The sequence below is a fragment of the Lampris incognitus genome, chromosome 7 (assembly GCF_029633865.1).
Source record: "Lampris incognitus isolate fLamInc1 chromosome 7, fLamInc1.hap2, whole genome shotgun sequence".
Taxonomy (NCBI): domain Eukaryota; kingdom Metazoa; phylum Chordata; class Actinopteri; order Lampriformes; family Lampridae; genus Lampris; species Lampris incognitus.
Genome location: NC_079217.1, coordinates 558,261 through 575,837, shown reverse-complemented (window position 1 = coordinate 575,837; position 17,577 = coordinate 558,261). Strand labels below are relative to the sequence as shown.

Genomic DNA, 17,577 nt, shown 5'->3' with positions numbered 1-17,577 from the left:
AGACGGAGTCCGTTTGGGTTTTTATGTTCTGATTCTTGATTGTTTTGGAGAGTGAATATAAAAGCAAGTCTCGTAAGGTAGTTCAAGGCTGAATTCTATTTAATTCTACTCTACGTTCCAGGTTATTCCCTGAGAGGTTCGACAAACCCTTTAAATAAAAAGAGTGTCAGAACCCATGAAGGGAGCTTTTCGGGCTTGAACCTGTGTCCTCCTGTCCCAGTGCACATAACGCTACAGCCCAACGACGTGGAGGAGTCTGGCTCGCTTCTCCTCTTCTGGGTTCACCCACCCCCGTCTGGTCTGGCCGCATCCAGCAGGGACACACCGGGTCACCAACACGTAGCTACCTCCAGCACTCCTCCAGCACTCCTCCAGCACTCCTCCAGCATTCCTCCAGCATTCCTCCAACACTCCTCCAGCACTCCTCCAACACTCCTCCAGCACTCCTCCAGCACTCCTCCAGCACTCCTCCATACCCCCGCACACACGAGACGGCTGCTGGGGCTGCTGGGGCTGCTGGTGGGGCTGTTACCTGCTGCCTGCTGCCTGCTGCTGGGGCTCCTGGGGCTGCTACCTGCTACCTGCTGCCTGCTGCTGGGGCTGGTGGTGGGGCTGCTGGTGGGGCTGCTGGTGGGGCTGCTGGTGGGGCTGCTGCTGGGGCTGCTGGTGGGGCTGGTGGGGCTGGTGGGGCTGCTGGTGGGGCTGCTGGGGCTGCTACCTGCTACCTGCTGCCTGCTGCTGGGGCTGCTGGTGGGGCTGGTGGGGCTGCTGGGGCTGCTACCTGCTGCCTGCTGCTGGGGCTGCTGGTGGGGCTGCTGCTGGGGCTGCTGGTGGGGCTGCTGGGGCTGCTGGGGCTGCTGGTGGGGCTGCTGGGGCTGCTACCTGCTACCTGCTGCCTGCTGCTGGGGCTGCTGGTGGGGCTGCTGCTGGGGCTGCTGCTGGGGCTGCTGGTGGGGCTGTTACCTGCTGCCTGCTGCTGGGGCTACTGGGGCTGCTGGGGCTGCTACCTGCTGCCTGCTGCTGGGGCTGCTGGTGGGGCTGCTGGGGCTGCTGGGGCTGCTGGTGGGGCTGCTGGTGGGGCTGCTGCTGGGGCTGCTGGGGCTGCTGGGGCTACTGGGGCTGCTGGGGCTGCTACCTGCTGCCTGCTGCTGGGGCTGCTGGTGGGGCTGCTGCTGGGGCTGCTGGTGGGGCTGCTGCTGGGGCTACTGGTGGGGCTGCTGCTGGGGCTGCTGCTGGGGCTACTGGTGGGGCTGCTGGTGGGGCTGCTGTTGGGGCTGCTGCTGGGGCTGCTGGTGGGGCTGCTGGTGGGGCTGCTGCTGGGGCTGCTGCTGGGGCTACTGGTGGGGCTGCTACCTGCTGCCTGCTGCTGGGGCTGCTGCTGGGGCTACTGGTGGGGCTGCTGGTGGGGCTGCTGCTGGGGCTACTGGTGGGGCTGCTGGTGGGGCTGCTGCTGGGGCTGCTGCTGGGGCTACTGGTGGGGCTGCTGGTGGGGCTGCTGTTGGGGCTGCTGCTGGGGCTGCTGGTGGGGCTGCTGGTGGGGCTGCTGCTGGGGCTGCTGGTGGGGCTGCTACCTGCTACCTGCTGCCTGCTGCCTGCTGCTGTGGCTGCTGGGGCTGCTACCTGCTGCCTGCTGCCTGCTGCCTGCTGCTGGGGCTGCTGGGGCTGCTACCTGCTGCCTGCTACCTGCTGCCTGCTGCTGGGGCTGCTGCTGGGGCTGCTGCTGGGGCTGCTACCTGCTGCCTGCTGCCTGCTACCTGCTACCTGCTACCTGCTGCCTGCTGCTGGGGCTGCTGCTCGGGCAAACGGCTGGACTGCACCGGAGCGCGTTTGCTTTTCTTCGCTTTTCTTTGGAAAACAATAATCCGCTAACGCAAAGCAATGCATGAATGAATGCATGAATGCATGAATGAATGAATGAATGAATGGAATAAAATAAAATGCTAGTCTGTGAGAAATATAACTTTCTGTTCCCTAGAATCATCTGTCTCCGCTGCACACATCTGATGGATAGATGTACAGAAAATGGTGTGGGAACGGAGCCTCAAACCGCACTGACAGCACGCAGCGCACAACAGCTCGGAGCGCAAATGGCAGAAAAGGTTTTACTTACGATTTGAGGGGGTTCTGTACCGCTGTGGCCATTTTGGTATAGTGTGATAGAATGCAACACTGCAGAGCCCGGTATGTACATGTAATGTACCAGCTATTTCCATTTCATTCATTCTCTGGGGCTGCGGCTGCAGCGGCCGACCAATGGGAGCGGCAGCGCGCGGTGACAGCTTTGGGGAAGTGTAGTTTTTACGCATGTCTGCATGACACATGTTTACATTCAGTGCACTACAAGTACCGGCGTCTGTAGCGGTTCGAACGTGCCGGAGTCCCGCCTCGGACTCCTAAAGGTAAAGCCCCGAAACGTCTGTAGTTACCGTTCAAGGTTGGGCTGCGGGACTGACGGCTCTCCTGTGATGCACGGCGCGCTGCCTTGTCTGTGGAGCGACTTGGCGGCTGGATGGGCGAGGCTTCCCGTGCACCGACGCGTCAGCACAGAACCGCACCATCACGCCCGCCCGCCCGCCCGCCCGCCCGCCCGCTGCTTTAACGAAACTGGACCGCACTCGGCGCTGAAGGCGGACTGACGACAAGACAACGAACATTGTTCTTTAAAAAACTGCTTCTTTTTGTTTTTTTGGTCCGTGTTTGAAAACAGGGGGATCTCCCTAATCCTTCCTCGCGCGCGCACACGCACGTTTGTACTTCTATCTTTGTGGGGACCCCTCATTGACTACGTTCATTCCCTGACCCTTAACCCTAACAATAACCACCCCAACCCGGACCCGGACCTTAACCTAATCCTAATTCTAATCCTAACCCTAAACCCAAGTCCTAACAAGTCCCAACCCGGGCCCGGACCTTAACCTAATCCTAATTCTAACCCTAACCCTAAACCCAAGTCCTAACAAATCCCAACCCGGACCCGGACCTTAACCTAATCCTAATTCTAACCCTAACCCTAAACCCAAGTCCTAACAAGTCCCAACCCGGACCCAGACCTTAACCTAATCCTAATTCTAACCCTGACCCTAAACCCAAGTCCTAACAAGTCCCAACCCGGGCCCGGACCTTAACCTAATCCTAATTCTAATTCTAATCCTAACCCTAAACCCAAGTCCTAACAAATCCCAACCCGGGCCCGGACCTTAACCTAATCCTAATTCTAACCCTAACCCGAAACCCAAGTCCTAACAAATCTCAACCCGGGCCCGGACCTTAACCTAATCCTAATTCTAATCCTAACCCTAAACCCAAGTCCTAACAAATCCCAACCCGGACCCGGACCTTAACCTAATCCTAATTCTAACCCGAAACCCAAGTCCTAACAAGTCCCAACCCGGACCCAGACCTTAACCTAATCCTAATTCTAACCCTAAACCCAAGTCCTAACAAGTTCCAACCCGGACCCGGACCTTAACCTAATCCTAATTCTAATCCTAACCCTAAACCCAAGTCCTAACAAATCCCAACCCGGGCCCGGACCTTAACCTAATCCTAATTCTAATCCTAACCCTAAACCCAAGTCCTAACAAGTCCCAACCCGGACCCGGACCTTAACCTAATCCTAATTCTAACCCTGACCCTAAACCCAAGTCCTAACAAGTCCCAACCCGGGCCCGGACCTTAACCTAATCCTAATTCTAACCCTAACCCTAAACCCAAGTCCTAACAAGTCCCAACCCAGACCCTTAAAGAAGCGAGGACCTGGCAAAATGTCCTCACTTTGCAAAAATGTCCTCATTCTGATGGTTAAAAAACTCACATTGGTCCTCAAAAACACAGAAGTACACACACACACACACACACACACACACACACACACACACACACACACACACACACTCTGATGGAGCATTACGTGTAACAGACAGACAGACAGACAGACAGACAGATAGATAGATAGATAGATAGATAGATAGATAGATAGATAGATAGATAGATAGATAGATAGATAGATAGATAGATAGATAGATAGATAGATAGATAGATAGATAGACAGACAGACAGACAGACAGACAGACAGACAGACAGACAGATAGATAGATAGATAGATAGATAGATAGATAGATAGATAGATAGATAGATAGATAGATAGATAGATAGATAGACAGACAGACAGACAGACAGACAGATAGATAAACAGACAGACAGATAGATAGACAGACAGACAGACAGATAGACAGATAGATAGATTATTACTATGTGTGCAACTCCCCATAACTGATCAATAATATGAAGCACAGCACAACTCTCATTGTGTGAATGCAGCTGGGGCGTGCTGGTGCATGTGTCAGCTGACTGAAATCCTACATATATTGTGTCTAATACAAAGCCTTGCATGAGCAGGCGGTTGATAGACTCCTTGTTAATCTTATATTATTTATGTTAGATGGCTCAGTGCTGAACAACTTAATTATTCATCATTTTTGGGGGAGGATAATTGATTCTTTTTCTTTTTGCCTCTTTGGTGGTTGAGCAAAGAAAGTGAACAGGACCCTCAAATTAGAATACTTTCTTCCTTCTTTCCATTCTTCTTTCCTGTCAGACATTTCCCCTCCTCACAGAGGTACCCCACACAATAACTAAAACATATTCACAGGATCAACAGAGGCTAATACGTAGACCTAAATAACTTCTTTTGTTTTTACGATTGGCTCTAAGCTTCAGCTGTTACAGCTACAAACCTGTAAAATAGTGTCTATTTCTCAAAGTAGATCCAGTGATACCAAAGCCCAAAGAGAGAGAAGCCAAACCACAGCTGTTGACTCAAATAATGTTGAATCAGTTCATCTGGACGCAGCCAATTTCAAATATTTACGAATACCTGGACTATTACCGTCATTGCTACATGTCCTGATGTTTATAATGAAGACATAATTGTAAGCCAACAATTTAGTCGATGGTGGTGATATGATCTCACTTTCAGAGTATTTCCGCCGGCGTGAGGCTACACAATATTGTTTGGTTAGTTGGTGCACAAGCATTACTTGCTGGTTCAGGCTGCTCTGGATGGGACTCGGTAGTGAGGATCCTCAGCGCATCTCATGAAACTCCCTCCCAGATGCTTACCATGACCTTCACCACACCAAACTCATAACCTTGCCTAAATTTATCCATTTCCCACATTCTAATCATATACCCAGACTCAAGTGTCCATGTATCAAGGCAACATTCTCTGTATGGTGTCCCATTTGGCACCAGCCAGCAGCTAGCCAACCAGCCAGCAGCTAGCCAACCAGCCAGCAGCTAGCGTAGCAAGCAAACGTTTTGACTGATGATTTCGAAGCGATAAAACTAAATCTACTGGGGTTCAGGGATGTGCAACATGTTCCAGAAAGGGCCAGTGTGGGTGCAGGTCTTTGTTCCAACCAAGCAGTTACACACCTGAGTCTATTAGTTAAACAATATCCATCCATCCATCCATTCATCCATCAATTACCTGAACTGCTTATCCTGCTCTCAGGGTTGCAGGGATGCTGGAGCCGATTCCAGCAGTCATTGGGCAGCAGATGAGGAGACACCCTGGACAGGCTGTCAGACCATCACAGGGCTAGTCAGCCAATAGTCTTTTCTAAAGACCTTAATTTGCAGACTCAGGTGTGTAACTGCTTGGTTGGAACAAAGACCTGCACCCACACCGGCCCTTTCTGGGTCATGTTGTCCAACCCTGGTAGATAGTTATATCAGCTTTGAATAACACATGTAATGTACTGAAAAATGACAGTAAAGTGATCTGAGATGAAAAGAGTATTATTATGTTTATCATCAAGTGTCAGCAATGTGCACTGCAGACAGTAGCCCTGATTTGGGACTCTGCTGGATGTTTGACAATAGGACGTTTCTTCTGCTGTAAGAAATGTCCTATTTTCAAACGTCCTTCAGAGACTCAAACCAGGGCTATGCAGACAGAAGACTGTCAAAGATACAAGCTCATTGATGTGCTGTTTGTACGAGCTAGAGGCTACACTGACTAGCTTGCAGGTTGAGTCTCGTGACAGCAGTCGTTAATATTCATGATCAAATTTGCATACTCAGAAAACAAACTTTTTTCCCTAAATGGTTCTTAAAGACTACATGAATAGCATAGAAAGATGTTTCTTCTCATCCACCATCTTCTTGTATTCTCTAAATCAAAAATGATCTCTTGCAGAAATATCCCATTGACCTCGATTCATTCTACTTGACTTACCCCAGTATTAGTGCTCAAATTCGGCCCATGGAGGTAGCTGGAACATCTCAGTTTGCATTGCATTGGTGAATGACCACTCTGGGTCTCATATATTCATTAAAGTTTTAGCTATTGATGTTTCATTATCCAACAGTAAAGTTCTTCTCCAGGCCTGGTCTGTCATATCGCCCCAAAGATGAAACAAGTTCACTCCATCTTCAAACTCACCACTACCCTCCATTTTCTTCTACATTTGACTGCTACGGTGAAGGCGTAATCACACATGGACTGTATCATTATTGCTGGGGAAGTCCAACCAAACAGTAACTATTAAAATGGGCTACTACTACTACTACTACTACTACAGAGTGTTCATTACTTGAATATTTCTAGATTGGCTATTGTGTAAAATACAGCCGTGATAGCAAGTATTAAAAAGGACATTTACATAGTTTGCAAGTAAATCTTCAGGAGTGTAGCTTTAACTACTCCTGGTCTTAAAATAAATCTATTTTTAATCACTTCAGGTTAAAAAAGGAAGACAGAATAAATGAAGGAAAGAAGTAGAGAAGGAAGAATGACAGCTGGAACTCAGCCCAAGACTACACCGGCAATGCTGAAATTTCCTCCTCCTTGTCAGTATTGGAACAGTGGCGCCACTCAAGCCATTCTGTGACATGTGATATTTATAGATCTGTGCTAACAAATATTTAATGAACATTAGCAAGCAGTTCTAACGAGCTAGCACTGCTCCAATAAAGCACCCTTTGTCAGAACAATGGAAATGATTCAATTTGAATTGAAGTGATTTACTATTTCTGACCTCAGCATAATACAATTCAAATGATCAAAGACACTTTTATGAGAGGAGCATTACTTTTAGGCGATAAGAACAAGCTAGCAGAAATTCTCTACAACGTTTGGAAGAGAAACACCTGTAGTGGCGTGAAAGGGAATGGTTGAAAAATAGGTTGAGAGAGACTGGCAATACTCAGCATTGAAGAAGGGCAATGAGATGGCAGACAACAAAGAGAAACCTGAGTTGATAGCAGTACTTGTGAGATTTCATAGCTGGGACAATCTGTGAGAGGAGGGGAAAAGAGGTAGACAGAAGAAAAACACAGAGCATCCTAGAATTATGCACTCAAGGAAGAGTACAAACAGAACAATGGCTGCCCAGTTTTCATTGGGAGATACGAAGTGACCGATAACTGAAGACAAGACGAACTTGCCGAGGTCAGGACAAAATATTTACATCATGTTAAAGAGGTGTAAGGTGTGAATTTATTTTCTACAAAGTAGGGGTTTCCTTTTCCCACATCACAGTGGAATTAGGGAGGGGGGGTCAATGCACCCCAATTGTCTTGAAGGAAGTCGAGTCAAGTCAAGTCAAATTTATGTGTTGAGCCAAATATCACAAATTACAAATTTGCCTCAAGGGGCTTTACAGCAACGCAACATCCTGTCCTTAGACCCTCTCACCGGATAAGGAACACCTCCCTAAAATAACCCTTTAACAGGGAGAAAAAATAGGAAGAAACCTCAGGGAGAGCAACAGAGGAGGATCTCTCTCCCAAGACGCACAACGTGCAATGGATGTTGTGTTTACACAATTTACACAATACAACATCGAAAGAGGATAACACAATTATAATGGAATTATAAAATATATGAAGAATATGATGAGGAGGATGCCAAGCAGTGTCCAGACGCCAGTGGAACAGCCCAGGACCCTGAGCCATGTGACCGCCATTACCATGTAGACAAAAAGAAAAAAAACAAAAAACACATCAGTCACACATCTGAGTGAGAGAGGGATATAACATTGCAACAGGATAACAAAATTATATGGATTTATGGGATATATAAAAAGAAAATGTGATGAGGGTGATGCCAAGTAGTGTCCAAGTGGCGACCACCATCACCATAGAGACCTGGGAGGAGGACAGACTGTACGTGCACACAAGGGAGACTCACATCACACCATTCACACACAGAAGAAGAGAAAGGAGAAGACCTCATTCAGAGAGAGAGAGAAAAGACATGTGAAAGAAGAGAAGTTTGCAATAGTCAATAATCTATATGCTATAATCTCATCGGCAGAACAGTGGTTGGTAAATTCATTGAGACAGAAACCGACCCGCCATCCAGTACAGGTTGTGAAGCACTCAACTTAAAGGCAACTAATTGTAAGCTAAGGCAAAAAGATGAGTTTTAAGTTTGGATTTAAAGACTCAAGAGACTCTGATGGTCTGATGGCAGCAGGCAGGTTATTCCACAACAATGGAGCCCGATAGGAAAAGGCCCTGCTACCACCAGCTGACTTCTTTTTAACTTGGGGTACACACAGGAGCCCTGTATTTTGAGAACGAAGAGCTCGAGATGGCATGTAAGGTTTAAGGAGATCAGACAGGTAGGATGGGGCAAGCCCATTTAGGACTTTATAAGTCAGCAGAAGCACCTTGTATTCTGATCTAACATGGATAGGAAGCCAATGAAGGGAGGCAAGGATTGGTGTAATATGGTCACATTTCCTAGTTTTAGGTAGGATTCTAGCAGCAGCATTCTGAACCATCTGAAGACTTTCAGTACTAGAATGTGGCAGACCTGAGAACACAACATTACAGTAATCAAGTCTGGATGAAACAAATGCATGTATTAGAGTCTCTGCATCAGTCATGGAGAGAAAAGACCAAATTTTAGATTTGTTACGTAAGTGAAAAAAGGCAGTCTTGGTGATTTCTTTAATGTGCTTATCAAAGGAGAGGCTGGGATCAAACGTAACACCAAGATTTTTGGCTGCCACACTTTGTGAAACCACAGAGTTGTCGATTGTTATCGTTACTTGATCAAATTGGTGTCTGTGTCTAGCAGGGCCAATGACTAGCATCTCGGTTTTATCTGAATTTAAAAGCAGAAAGTTAAGTGACATCCAGTTTTTCACAGTAGCCAAGCAGCCTCTAAGTTAGTGATTTGAGTATGATCATCAGCCTTATAGGCACATACAGCTGAGTATCATCAGCATAGCAATGGAAATGTATTCCGTAACTGCGTATAATTTGGCTAAGAGATGAAATACAAAGAGAGAAAAGTAGAGGGCCAAGTACTGGGCCCTCGGGTGCACCATATTTAGCATCAGAGAATTTTGATGTAATATTACTATAGCAGACACAATGCGTTCTTCGAGATAAGTAGGACTTAAGCCAAGAGAGAGCTAAGCCAGAGACACCAACATTACAATTTAATCTATCCAAAAGTATACAGTGATCAGTGGTGTCAAAGGCTGCACTGAGGTCCAGTAGTAGAAGCACAGAAGTGGAATCAGAGTCCATAGCTGGTAGAGGATTGTTCACCACTCTGGTCAGAGCAGTTTCAGTGGAGTGACAGGGCCTGAAAGCCGAGTGAAAAGGTTCATATAGATGGTTTTCTTTTATATGGGTCGAAAGTTGTTGATACACAACTCTCTCTAGTACTTTAGAAAAGAATGGAAGATTAGAGACTGGTTGATGGTTATTAAGAGACCCTGGATTGAAGTGTTTGGGCATCTTCCTGGCTTTGACAAATGCCCAGTTAGGATAACCACACCTAAACAGGGCCTGTTTAACGTAGGATTTCTCCCCTTCCCTGGCCACTGTGTCAGTGGGACATTGTCAGCTCGGCGGTACAGCGTCCTGATGACTCTGATGACTTTGTGCTCTAGTGGATGAGGAAGTCAAACCGTAGGTACTGATCAGTACTAGTTTGAACGGCGAGTCAAAGAGGCCATATATGTGAAGAGGGAACAACCATCCCTGAACCAAGGGGGAACCAAGGGGAACCAAGAGTACATCTGTCGCCATCTTACAATGCTGTGATTGCAAACATTTCCAAATCCTCTGTGAATAGTACACATGGCCATTGAAACTCTAGTTAATGGTCACACCATATTTGCATATGAAACATTGTTGTTTCAGTCGTTATGCAACTGTATTGTTTATAAGGGTGGGACACCTGCACTCAGCTGAGACTGAAGAGGTCACTTAGATGATGATGAAACGTATCTGTCAATAAACGTTGTGTCCAAATGAACCGATTCAACTTTCTTTAAACTTCTTGTTTGTCAATAAACAAAAGTTATTCCCAGGTTTTAAAGTTCGTTTTCCATACATAATACCACATAACAACTTTTCAGTATCTTGTGTTTTCGACTGTTTTCAACATAATTCAAAGACCTATGGATAACTGCTTTTCCAATACATCCCTATGCAAACGACACTGTTTTCCAACGGGGTTAAGTGGGGAGGTGAAATGACACTTTGGAATTCATACCTGTGGTAAATGAATTTCAACCCCTTCATTCATCCTTAGGCAACTTGATATGATGGATGTTATCTGGCTCTCAGGAGAAGCTGACTAGGGACATGTTTACGCAAATTACAAAGTCAAAATTGATTGCCTGATTTCTCAGAGGCCCGCACCTGACATGAAACCTAGGAGTCAGCGACCAATCCTGACCGACTTGTTTAGTCTGGTAACTTGTTCCTGACACAAAACCATCTGTTTGCAGGTGACGCAGCATTGAAGGAAAGGGACATAAAACATACACTACCGTTCAAAAGTTTGGGATCACCCAAACAATTTTGTGTTTTCCATGAAAAGTCACACTTATTCACCACCATATGTTGTGAAATGAATAGAAAATAGAGTCAAGACATTGACAAGGTTAGAAATAATGATTTGTATTTGAAATAAGATTTTTTTTACATCAAACTTTGCTTTCGTCAAAGAATCCTCCATTTGCAGCAATTACAGCATTGCAGACCTTTGGCATTCTAGCTGTTAATTTGTTGAGGTAATCTGGAGAAATTGCACCCCACGCTTCCAGAAGCAGCTCCCACAAGTTGGATTGGTTGGATGGGCACTTCTTTGAGCAGATTGAGTTTCTGGAGCATCACATTTGTGGGGTCAATTAAACGCTCAAAATGGCCAGAAAAAGAGAACTTTCATCTGAAACTCGACAGTCTATTCTTGTTCTTAGAAATGAAGGCTATTCCATGCGAGAAATTGCTAAGAAATTGAAGATTTCCTACACCGGTGTGTACTACTCCCTTCAGAGGACAGCACAAACAGGCTCTAACAGGTACTATTTAATGAAGATGCCAGTTGGGGACCTGTGAGGCGTCTGTTTCTCAAACTAGAGACTCTAATGTACTTATCTTCTTGCTCAGTTGTGCAACGCGGCCTCCCACTTCTTTTTCTACTCTGGTTAGAGCCTGTTTGTGCTGTCCTCTGAAGGGAGTAGTACACACCGGTGTAGGAAATCTTCAATTTCTTAGCAATTTCTCGCATGGAATAGGCTTCATTTCTAAGAACAAGAATAGACTGTCGAGTTTCAGATGAAAGTTCTCTTTTTCTGGCCATTTTGAGCGTTTAATTGACCCCACAAATGTGATGCTCCAGAAACTCAATCTGCTCAAAGAAGTGCCCATCCAACCAATCCAACTTGTGGGAGCTGCTTCTGGAAGCGTGGGGTGCAATTTCTCCAGATTACCTCAACAAATTAACAGCTAGAATGCCAAAGGTCTGCAATGCTGTAATTGCTGCAAATGGAGGATTCTTTGACGAAAGCAAAGTTTGATGTAAAAAAAATCTCATTTCAAATACAAATCATTATTTCTAACCTTGTCAATGTCTTGACTCTATTTTCTATTCATTTCACAACATATGGTGGTGAATAAGTGTGACTTTTCATGGAAAACACGAAATTGTTTGGGTGATCCCAAACTTTTGAACGGTAGTGTATAGGACCAGTTTCACAGTCAGGGCTTAAGCCTAGTGCTGGACTGAAATGCCCTTTTGAGTTGTCTTAAATCAGAGCGACTTGCACAGACTTGTTTTAAAAATAGTCTTAGATTTAGCCTGTTCTGGAGTAAACTAAGATGATTGCAAAAAGGAATATTGGAACTACTCTAGGAATAAATGGAATATTAAATTAATCCCTCAAGGACACAGGTTTAACTCCTGTTTAATACTGTTTGTGAGGGGACATAGACTACTTGGAATATCTAAACAAAGGCCAACATGCACCACAGAGGCCAGCCAGACAAGTACTCATGCATAGGAGTAATCCCTTTAATTACTTTAACGAAATAGGCTTTGGAGACCAAAGAAAATGCATTGGAGATAATATCCTTGCTTGAGCCTAGGCTTTCCTCTTTGTCTCGGAGGGGAAGAGTACAGGATCCATTAGGATCTGTTTTCCATCAATGTTCAGGGTGTATGCTTTCCTAATTTAGAGTTTCCAAACATTGTTGTCCGTTGGAAAGGTGCAACCCACGATTCAAGGATTTTTCTCAGCTCTTCTTTTGTTTTTGTCCCCCCCCCCTTTTTTTTCCTCCCCAATTGTACTTGGCCAATTATCCCACTCTTCTGAGCCATCCCGGTCACCGCTCCACCCCCTCTACCAGTCCAAGGAGGGCTGCAACCCACTACATGCCTCCTCCGATACATGTGGAGTCACCAGCCTTTTCACCTGACAGTGAGGGGTTTCGCGAGGGGGACGTAGCACATGGGAGGATCACACTATCCACCCCCCCCCCCGAACAGGCACCCCGACCGACCAGAGGAGGCACCAGTACGGCAACCAGGACACACACCCGGCTTCCCACCCACAGACACGGTCGATTGTGTCTGTAGGGATGCCCAACCAAGCCGGAGGCAACAGGGGGATCGAACTGGCAATACCCGTGTTGATAGGCAACGGACTACCTGGACGCCCCTTTTCAGCTCCTCTTTGTGTGCTCAGTTTGAAAGAGGACAACATAGTGGAACCCTACTAGGTGACAGTGGGTAGGGGCAAAGTAACCCCTTATTCACGCCATACCTAAATCGCACAACAGCTGGGCAGCAAAGATACAACAGAGCTCATATGGATATTCCTCTAGTGTGGGTTCGCACTAGAGGAATGGTGGCGCTTATGTTTGGAGTATGTAAACACAACATGTTTACACAAGACACTCTGTTTCAAGCCAAGAAGATGCTGCAAGGTGATGGTTACTTCAGCTGTGCTGCACAACTACCTGAGGCAGCGTGGCTGTCCCGAGCCTCCTGTGGAAGATAAAGATCAGGCAGATGTGTCCATGAACGAGGCAGCCAGGGACCAAAGAGGACTTGCACACAGAGATGCCTTCACACTGCAGGATGTCGCCAACTACACTTTTGCGTTGTTAAATTTTGCTCTGTACATAAACACACACATGCAAACACACACGTATGTATGTATGTATGTATGTATGTATGTATGTATGTATGTATGTATGTATGTATGTATGAATGTATATAAAACATTGTTAAAAGAAACACTCAACGGTAGGGAAAGTGCTCAACAAATAAGGAGCAAAATGATCCAGTGAGTCAAGTCAATTCTTTATGAGACAGTACAAGCCTGTTTCATGCCATAAACAGGCTTGTACTGTCTCATAAAGAATTGACTTGACTCTCTGGATTATACATACATAGTTGTTTTTCAAGATGGCGACGCGCTGGACGCAGCGGCTACCGTGGTTCCCTGTTCAGGGTCGTGTAGCCGGTTACTTTCTCGACCGGTGCGGGATTCGAACCGGCTGTACTGCACCACAAGGCGACGTCACTAACCGCTCGGCTAAAGGGTCAGAGCCGCTAGCTAGGGGCTAACGGGTCTTATTAGTAGTTTACATTAGTTTTAAGTGTATTTACAAGTGTAGGTCCTGCCCTCTCCTAGAGCCGTCAGGACCCGTTAACCCTCAGAACGGATTACTCACTTCCCTCCACCATCACGGACAACTCCCCCATCCATGTTATCCCCTCACCGGCCTCGCAGTGGAAACACTGCCCCCTGGCGGCAACGTGAACAGAAGAGAGGTAAGCGAGGCGGGCTACATGCTAAGCTAAGTAGCGCTCCCTTCACAGTGTCCCTCCCCAGCATCTTCATGGCTAATGTCCGGTGGTTAGCTAACAACATGGAGGAGATAAGACTCAGGCTGTCCTCTCAGAAAAGGCTGCAGAACTGCTGTCTGCTGATGTTTACGGAGACTTGGCTCAGCAGCAACATGGCGACTCGGCAGTCGAGCTAGCGGGCCGCACAGCCTTCCGTGCCGACAGGACAGCGGACTCCGGCAGGTTTGAGTATTTATGTCAGTAACTCTTGGAGCAACAATATAAAGATGGTTGAAAGGCATTGTTCTGCTGATCTCGAGCTGCTTATGATTCAGTGCAGGCCTTTCTACCTGCCCAGGGAGCTAACGGCCATTACCATCACCGCTGTATACATCCCCCCACATGCTAATGCTAAGGAAGCACTGAAGCAGCTACAATGTGCCATCATCAGCCAACAGACCCAACACCCGGACAATGCCTTTATCATAGGTGGTGACTTTAATCAGGCTAACCTCAGGGCTGTATTGCCCAAATTCCATCAGCATGTCTCCTGCCCCACTAGGGGACAAAACACACTGGACCATCTCTATACAAACATTAAGGACTCATACAAAGCTACTCCCTGCCCTCATCTGGGGCATTCTGACCACCTCTGCCTGTTCCTGGTCCCAGCCTACAAACCCCTAATAAAACGGGTCAAGCCAGCAGTAAAGACAATCACTGTCGGGCCAGAAGGAGCAGTCTCTGAACTCCAGGACTGTTTTGACAACACAGACTGGAGTATTTCTGCACATTTAGCTACCCATGGCTCCCATACAGACATTAATGAACACACATCTGCCATACTAGCCTACATTAACTTTTGCACTGAGAGTGTCACAACAAAAAAATCAGTCCGCACCTTTCCAAACCAGAAACCCTGTATGACCAGTGAGGTCCGGCAGCTGCTGAAAGTCTGGGAGGCAGCGTTCAAGTCAGGTAACTGTGAGGCCTACAGCACAGCCAGATCAAACCTCAAAAAGGGCATCAGAACAGCCAAACATAAATATTCCCTACGAATAGAGGACCACTTTCACAATAACTCTGATCCTCGGCGAATGTGGCAAGGCATTCAGTCTATCACAGACTACAAAAGCTCTAATTGCAGTCCCACTGTCCATGATGCCTCCCTGCCAGACGAGCTAAATCATTTCTATGCCCGCTTCGACAAGGACAATACTGACCCAGCCACAAAAATCCCCAGCCACCCAGAAAACCAGGTGCTCACTCTATCAGTCGCAGAGGTCAGAGAATCACTGCGCAGAGTGAACACACGGAAGGCTGCCGGACCAGACGGCATACCGGGTTGGGTCTACCGGGAATGTGCCGACCAGCTGGCTGAGGTCTTCACAACTATATTTAACCTCTCACTGTCCCAATCTAAAGTCCCGGCATGCTTTAAGACCACCTCTATCATTCCTGTCTCCAAGAAACCAACATCCACATGTCTGAATGACTACCGACCCATAGCACTCACCCCCATTGCCATGAAGTGCTTTGAAAGACTGGTTCTGGCTTACATTAAAAACATTATCCCCCCACATTCGATCCACATCAGTTTGCCTACCATCCCAAAAGGTCTACTGAGGATGCCATTGCCACTGCCCTGCACGTTGCTCTGACCCACCTTGAACTTAACAACACATACATCCGGATGTTGTTTATAGATTACAGCTCTGCCTTCAACACGATCATCCCCGCCAAACTAACCACCAAACTCCTCTCCCTTGGCCTCAACCCCTCCCTCTGTAACTGGACCCTGGACTTCCCGACCAACAGATCTCAGTCTGTTAGGTTAGGTGACCACAGCTCCTCCATCCTGACCCTCAGCACAGGTGCCCCTCAAGGCTGTGTTCTGAGCCCCCTCCTTTTCTCCCTCTTCACCCACGACTGCCTGCCAACTCACCCTTCAAATGTTATAGTTAAGTTTGCAGATGACACCACAGTCATCGGCCGTATCACCAACAATGACGAGACGGCCTACAGAGACGAGATTGAGCACCTCACATCATGTGTACTACCAACAATCTTGTCCTTAATGTGCAGAAGACAAAGGAGCTGATTGTGGACTTCAGGAGGTCTAGAAGCTGAAGCCACTCCCCCATACACATCAATGGGGTGGAAGTGGAGCATGTTTCCAGCTTTAAATTCCCTGGAGTCCACATCAGCGAGGACCTTTCGTGGGCATTAAACACCCAGGCCGTTGTGAAAAAGGCCCAACAACGCCTGCATTTCCTGAGGAGCGCCCGTCTACCCCCCAAAACTCTCCCCAACTTCTACCACTGCACCATAGAGAACATCCTGACCATCTGCATCTCAGTGTGGTACGGCAGCTGCACCTCAGTAGACCAGAAAGCTCTGCAGCGGGTCATCAAGGCGGCCCAACATATCACCGGTACCCAGCTCCCAGCCATAAAAGACATTTATCACAAACGCTGCCTTCGAAGGGGTCTGAGCATCAGCAGAGATCCCACCCACCCCAACCATGGACTGTTCTCCCCCCTGCACTCTGGGAGGCGCTACAGGAGTCTCAGAGCCCGCACTACCAGGCTCAAAAACAGCTTCTTTCCACAAGCTGTTGCCCAGCTGAACCTGGCTACCCACTGAATGTCTGTATATATTTTAAATATTTTGTACTCCAGCTCGCTTTTAACTTATTTTTAGCTGTTGGTCTTCATGTGTGTATATCTTATATTGTGTTTACTGTGTTTGTCTGTGTCTCTCTTGCACTGTTTGGTGAAGCCACAGCCCTCAATTCATTTTTAACATGTGCCTGCACATTGTTTTTATTGACAATAAATTGAATTGAATTGAATACACACACACACACACACACACACACACACACACACACACACACACACACACACACACACACACACATATATATATATAGCGTTTTTTCCAAAACCGTCAATGGTGTTGAGTGCTCGACTAATGTGGAGCGGAATATCAACACGGATCCAGGAAACAGATGTTAGTGCATAGCAGTAGAGGCCTGTTTCATCAGCTGCCAATGTTTTATTCACAAAGAATCATGCAGTTTACTTTGCCCAGCGTCACGCCCCTAACTTTGGTTGGACAGCGACCAATCAGATGGGGAAACATTCAAACGATAACAACCAATGGGTAGGTACTTATGATGCACAGCAACCAATGGAGGGGTAGAAAACATTACAGCCAATGGGACAGGGGTTTGTTTTGAAAAGCATTTAGGGGCCAGGGCGCTGTTGAAATGGCCTACATTAGAAATATAACAAGGTAACTTATGTGACATATATAGTGGGGTGGTGTTGGGGCACAGTTGGAAGAACAGGTAGTTCAAATATATACACTACCGTTCAAAAGTTTGGGATCACCCAAACAATTTTGTGTTTTCCATGAAAAGTCACACTTATTCACCACCATATGTTGTGAAATGAATA

At 46.9% G+C, this 17,577-nt stretch overlaps 1 protein-coding gene across 1 annotated transcript in view; it reads right to left on the bottom strand.

The window, feature by feature from the left end:
* dpf1 (double PHD fingers 1) overlaps positions 1-2,314 on the bottom strand; it is a 198,150-nt gene extending 195,836 nt beyond the window's left edge. Inside the window, 3 exon segments of the mRNA XM_056283643.1 lie at positions 2,111-2,186; positions 2,189-2,260; positions 2,263-2,314. Coding sequence (XP_056139618.1) covers positions 2,111-2,186; positions 2,189-2,260; positions 2,263-2,314 — 200 coding nt within the window.
* Positions 2,315-17,577: the final 15,263 nt, after the last annotated feature.